General features: G+C 43.8%; 1 protein-coding gene across 1 annotated transcript; it reads left to right on the top strand.

The window, feature by feature from the left end:
• Positions 1-4: 4 nt before the first annotated feature.
• Positions 5-6,586, top strand: LOC100543391 (WD40 repeat-containing protein SMU1; the record flags this gene model as incomplete). The annotated part of the gene is made up of 7 exons (XM_010707434.2): positions 5-355; positions 898-1,050; positions 1,589-1,699; positions 2,364-2,492; positions 3,684-3,803; positions 4,172-4,288; positions 4,493-6,586. Coding segments are annotated over 7 exons (1,113 nt in total), but the record flags the coding sequence as incomplete, so codon positions are not given.

The following is a 6,586-nucleotide window of genomic DNA, read 5'->3' as shown; positions in this document are numbered from 1 at the left end:
CCGGGGTGGTCGGGCCGTGCCGTGCCGTGCTTCGGAGCGGTGTCGGGGTGGGAGGTGGCCGCTGGGATCCCCTCACCGCTGCGGCTGTGGGGCGGGGCGTGGCCGTGCTGTGAGCCGGGCTGTACTCCGGGCTGTACTCCGCAGTGTGATCCGGCTGATCATGCAGTACCTGAAGGAGAACAGCCTGCACCGGGCCCTCGCCACCCTCCAGGAAGAGACGACCGTGTCCCTCAACACCGTGGACAGCATCGAGAGCTTCGTGGCCGACATCAACAGCGGGCACTGGGACACGGTGCTGCAGGCCATACAGTCGCTGAAGCTGCCCGACAAGACCCTCATCGACCTGTACGAGCAGGTGGGCAGCACGAGCAACGTGCGACTTTCTCTAGGCCTCTTCTGCTTTACACGTGCTCTCTTATAGAACCTTTTATCGGCTCATCTGAGCTGGGAGGGACTCACAGGCACCAACCTCTGGCTCCACACAGAATCGCAGAATGGCCAGGGTTGGAAGGGACCTCAAGGATCACGAATCTCCAACCCCCTCCCGCGTGCAGGGCCGCCAACCTCTGCATTTCATAACAGGGCCCCATCCAACCCGGCCTTGAACACCTCCAGGGATGGACGGGGCATCCACAGCCTCTCTGGGCAGCTGTTCCAGCACCTCACCACTCTCTCTGTAAAGAACTAAGAACACACAGAACCACCTAAGAACCAAACTGTGTGTCTGAGCATTGTGAGGATGCTCCTTTAGTTCCAGCAGCTTGTGGCTGTGCCTGCTGCCCTGGGGAGCCCGTTCCATGCTCACTTACCTCTGGTGAAGAATGTTTTCCTAACCCCCAACTCTCCTTTCCCTCGTGGTTCATCTTTGCTGATGCAGATGCTAATCCCTTGTCGTAGGTTGTGCTGGAGCTGATTGAGCTCCGGGAGCTGGGTGCTGCCAGGTCCCTCCTCAGGCAAACAGATCCCATGATCATGCTGAAGCAGACTCAGCCAGAGCGGTACATTCACCTTGAAAACCTTCTGGCCAGATCTTACTTTGATCCTCGTGAGGTAGGTTATGCTCTTCGCGTGTACTTTGCAACGTTAAACTGTCTTGCTTGGCTCCCAGCATTGCTCCAAACTGTTAAGGGCTTACAGCATATTTTCTTCTACGTTCCGGGAGTAGAAACATATAGGTTCAGAGTTTCAGGTATTTTATGAAGTGTAAAGAACTGATGTGTAATTCTTGGTCACAGGGCAGCAGAACAGTGAAATGTTTTGCTGGTGCAAATTCAGGATTTATTCCGCTGTCCTGCCACAGGGTGATGCTGTGGGTGACCTCCCTTATCTTACAGATGCGAGAGAAGATGTTTTGTAAACGAAGCTGATGTTGCACAGCAATAATAGTAGTAGGAAGGAATGATCTCTGATTGTCTAAATCTGATGTTCTTAGTGAAAGCAAACTTAAGTGTTTGAAGGACTGGAAATAAAAACAAGGGCTGTTTTCAAGTGCCTGCTAGAAAACGAAAACGTATTCAGTTTGGAGCAATGAAATTTTGTCTAAAAAATAGTTAGGAGGAATCACTTCATAGAGATGACTTCTCTTTAGGCATATCCTGATGGAAGCAGCAAAGAAAAGCGGAGAGCTGCTATTGCACAAGCTTTAGCTGGAGAGGTCAGCGTGGTACCTCCATCTCGTCTGATGGCATTGCTGGGGCAGGTAACTGGAAAAAAAATCACCGTGTCAGTTTCTGTAGATCTTTGTCTTATAAAATGAATTATGATATAGTTCATCTTTCAACTCCATAGAAACAGAGCTTAAGCGTTGCATGTTTACATGCAGTATAGTTAAAAGTGGTCTTTTCTCCAAGGATTTGGTAGTTGCAGCCCTCTGAATCTATCTAAGGATTTCTCCTCGTAAATACTCAATGTATAGAGATTATTTTCAAAATAAGCATTACAACGTTCTATTTTTGCAGTTGTACTTAGGATGCTTTTTGATTCTCAAATTATAGTTGTTTATATAAACATTTTTTCGTGTATTTTGTTGTTTTGTGGCTTATCTCATAACTTGTTACACTTACAAGCTTAAAAAGTATTTTGCCATAATTAACATGGCTTGACTTTTGAATTTAATATAAGCTGTTTTAGGCAGACTCATCACACTCTGTACATACTGTGTCTTGCATACCAAAGGGAGAATGAAAAGGGAGGGACATCGGGTCATTCATGCTATTCCTTTCTTATTGTGGTTATAATTTAGGAAGCATGATCGAAATCTTGTTTGCTCTCGAATTTAACTCTCTGCTAAAAAAAAAAAGCTTTGAGGAGGAAGGTATTTATTAGCTGATAAAGTGGAAGTATTGTTTTCAACTCCTGAAAAGGCACTGAAGTGGCAACAGCATCAGGGCCTGCTTCCTCCTGGGATGACAATTGACTTGTTCAGAGGCAAAGCAGCTGTGAAAGACGTGGAAGAAGAAAAGTTCCCCACGCAGCTGAGCAGACATATTAAGGTGATTTTTGCTTACTTTGTGTATCTATTACCACTGCTTGTTCCTTCCTATGCTTTATGTTAGGAGCTACAGATTCTCCGAATTTGTCTGTTCTTTACTGCAAGTAATCTCTCCCTCTTTCCCTCTCTCCTTGACCTCTGTGCCTTCTTTCATCAAAGAAACAAAGGCTTTCCTTCAGAAAGCCTGAAATAAGGTGCCTTAACAAGATTAGGTGCTCATGGGACTTGTGAATGTGGTTGAAGCATTTAATATTTCCTCACCGTAAAGAATCTTTAGGAATTGATTTTTCTTAGTCCTCTTGTTTCTGGATAGAAGTACTACCATTTTAAGCTCATATGTGTGCACAGCATTTCTGAGAAACACCAAAGTTTTGATTGTGGACTTGTCACCTAATGCAGTCAGTATCTATTTTGTCTGTTTTGTAAGAATTTAGCCATGTAGATTCCAAAAGAGAAAGAAAACTGCTGTAATGACACTGTGGTCCTGCAGCACTCAGGCAGTTTTCTTATGTGAAGGTCTTTTGAAATTTACCTAACAGTCCTGTGCAGTAAGAAATTTCAGTTCAGTGAAGTAGCTCTACTTGTTTTCACAGTGATCAGAAGATTTCTCAATTTTTCAGAAGCATGATCCTGTGAAATTTATTTCTGGTGTTCAGTGGCAGTTTGGTAATGCTGCATTAGAATTTGTTTTGTTTTCCAGTGCTTGTCTTGGATTTCTGTACTGACTAGTGAAAATGTTTTATTATACTTACTTGCCATCATCACTTCTGTTTCTTTTTCTACTGAAAAACAAAAAAATATTAAATACTCTGTGAAAATTTCCCTAGAGAAGCAATGATTCCATGTAATGTAAGTTGCAGTACATCAAGACTTCTGGAATCTGCTGATAGGTACCGAGTACTGGGAAGGTATTTGTTAACATTCACAGTTCACTGAAGAAAAGCTAACCAAAATTACTGCTTCTGTCAGTGTGAAGTGCTCGGCTTAAGCTTAGCAGACAATATCAGGTGAGTGTATATATATATATACAAAAATACCTTGTACCTTAATATTAGATATGTGACTGCATATCTCTAGGAAACATTGGAATTTATGGCCAAAAGGAGGTTGTGATTTTCTTTTCTTTTAATGTGAATCGCTTATTTCATTTAGGTTGCTTATTAGGCTTACTTTATGTTCTTCTATAAAACAGTTTGGGCAGAAGTCCCACGTGGAGTGTGCTCGGTTTTCACCTGACGGTCAGTATCTGGTCACTGGCTCTGTGGATGGTTTCATTGAAGTATGGAACTTCACTACTGGGAAGATTCGGAAGGTACGTTTGTTCTGTGGACAGCTCGTTAGCTGGAGCAGGCAGCCTGTATGCTTTTGTTGGCTTCTGTGAGGCTGTGAAGGACTGCTTGGCGCGTTGTATTGGTCTGGAATCCTGACGTTGATTTAATTCTCCCTTATCGCTAACTTCCTTCTGTGATGACACTCTTTTTCCCCTTTCCAGGTATTTGTTGTTGCCTCTAAAATGGTGACAGCAGCATTTCCTGGTCTTTATAAGACTGTGAGGTTTGATGACAAGCTATAAAATGTAGCTGAATTGAAGCTATTAGCACGTTATAAAGTGCTAATAGTTATTAGCGTGAAATTTTGTTTAACTTGCTGTTGATTGGTGGATCTTCTGCTTTCGCTTAGGATCTGAAATACCAGGCACAAGATAATTTTATGATGATGGACGATGCAGTGTTGTGCATGTGCTTCAGCAGAGACACAGAAATGCTAGCAACTGGAGCACAAGATGGAAAGATCAAGGTAGGGGTCCTTCCTGAAGTACTTTCTCAGGGGCGGTGACCTGAAAGATTCATTTGTCACGGTGAAATAATGTTGCAGTTACGCATGAATACAGAGGCGGCTGGGCACGACCCAGGAACAGATACATATTGGCTCTGATGTATTGGCTTTGCTGATCTCGGTACAAAGTAACCCTTCTTGTTTCCTTTGCTCTTTCCTTTGCAGGTGTGGAAAATCCAGAGCGGTCAGTGCCTGCGGAGGTTTGAACGAGCCCACAGTAAAGGTGTTACGTGCCTGAGTTTTTCTAAGGACAGCAGCCAAATTCTTAGTGCTTCTTTTGATCAGACAATCAGGTAAAATGAGAAAACGTGAGTTATAATGCAGGAGAAAATAGTGTTTGCATTAATTGGTTAAACTTTGATTTGTATTTCATAGAGTTTTAATGCTAAAAGGAGGGCTGACTTCTCTGGGTTGGAGAGGGACAGTTTGAAAGTCTGGTCTTTCACCGTGCCTAATAGCTGTATTCCAGATGTTGGGGCACAGTGCTTCCTTATCTCTGTTGCTGCTTAGATCAACTTCAAGTATTTTATTTCCCATGAGATTCCCAACTTAAAAGACAGACGTGTCAGTCTTCAAAAGTAACGTTTTCTGTAACAAACTTAGAGATGGTAAGAAAGATCCAAGTCCAACAGGACAGTAACATTTCTTGAAAAGGCCTCAGATGACTCAGTTGCAAACACTCACTGCCTTCAGTAGGTGATATGACAGTAGTTGATTCCATCCAGTATGTTGTTTTTTTTTTCTGCAGCAAAACAATGGGCTCTTCTTTTTATTCTGCCTATTATAAATTCTCTGCATTTTTAAGATTTTTGCTGCATCTTCTCTGCTCCTCCTGATAGTTGCTGAGTGCAGTAGAACTTTCCCAGGTTCATGCCCCTAGATCCATCCCCCTTTTCCTCTCGGATCAAGAGACCTCCCAGAGGGGGGAACAAGAACAAGGACCCAAAGAATGTGTTTTCTGGGCATCTATTCTTCCCAGCATTCTGGCAGGAAATACCAGAGATCTGGTGCTCTAAGTCAGCCAGGTTGATGCACTTGGAGAGCTTAAAGGACAGGACTTGCCCTGCGTTTCAGGAAGTGCCCGTACAGCTAGCCCCTGCAGTGCTTTAGGGTGCTCACCTTTGGTCTGAGTATCTCTTCAAGTGCATGTAACATACAAAGACAGGCTGATGACTGGGTCTGATTGACCTGCAGAACAGAAAGCTGAAAGAGGTGCCTCATTGCTTCATCTAGAACTTGTCATGGGTAAGATGGCACCATACTTCTCTCAGAAGTACATGGCTCTTAGGAGGAACAAATTCCAGAAAAGGAAATTCTGGCAGTTTATAAGGAAACACTCTTCTTTTTTTCCCTTTAAGTTAATACTTGGACTGTGGAGGGAGTTGGATAAGGTGGAGGGATTTCAACCCTTGAAGACTTTCAAACCAAAATTGGATGTGAGTGACCTGACTGGACTTGGAAGCTGTTGCATCGAGGAGAGCATTGGAATATGTGTTCTGTCAGGTTCCTCCCATCCGAAGTTATCCTGTGATTCTCTCACACATATGGCTCCTCCTCAGAAATGCCTTGCTCCAGCCCTCTCTGCACTGGATTCTCCAACACGTCCATCTCTTTTTTTTGTAGCAGAGGCCCCAAACTGAACGTCATACTCCAGAGGTGGCCTCACCTTTTCCATGTAGGAGGGAGCCCTGATCTTCAGACTGTGCCTTGCCTCGTGTGTGCTGGTGTGTGGTTGGGTTCCCCATTGCCACAGCGTTCTGCTGGCTTTCAGTGTCTTCTTCACAAGGACTGCCAGGTCCTCTTCCGGAGATTTCTGCCACCAGTTAGTTCTTGTTTGATTCTGAAGCATGAGGTTGTTCTGCGCTTTGTGTTTATCAGTTCTCAACATCATAGAGTTTTTCACACCCCATCTGTCCATCTTGCCAAGGGTTCCAACTTTCTCATCTGTGCCTTTCTAAACTGAGTTACATGTGACTCGTAGGATGAATTTGATTGATCCAGTGCCTAACAATTTCATATGGTTATTTTTAATTGAATGGGATTACATAACCTGTAGTAGCCTTAGCCTCTTGTTTGTGCTACAAACAGTAATGGTACTGCTGTAGATGAAAATGAGGGTTCTGCTAAAGATCTGAAAGCAACTGCACAGTGAACAGGCATTACGAAATGTCTCAATGGGAGCTATTAATCCACGTAAGTCACAGTACAGATGGACCACAGCATGGGCAGGCAAATGATGAAGTTGCACAGCAAAAAAAA

This window comes from Meleagris gallopavo, chromosome 2 (assembly GCF_000146605.3).
Source record: "Meleagris gallopavo isolate NT-WF06-2002-E0010 breed Aviagen turkey brand Nicholas breeding stock chromosome 2, Turkey_5.1, whole genome shotgun sequence".
Classification (NCBI taxonomy): Eukaryota; Metazoa; Chordata; class Aves; order Galliformes; family Phasianidae; genus Meleagris; species Meleagris gallopavo.
Note: the sequence above shows the minus strand (reverse complement) of the source record. Positions and strands in the feature narration are given on the sequence as shown.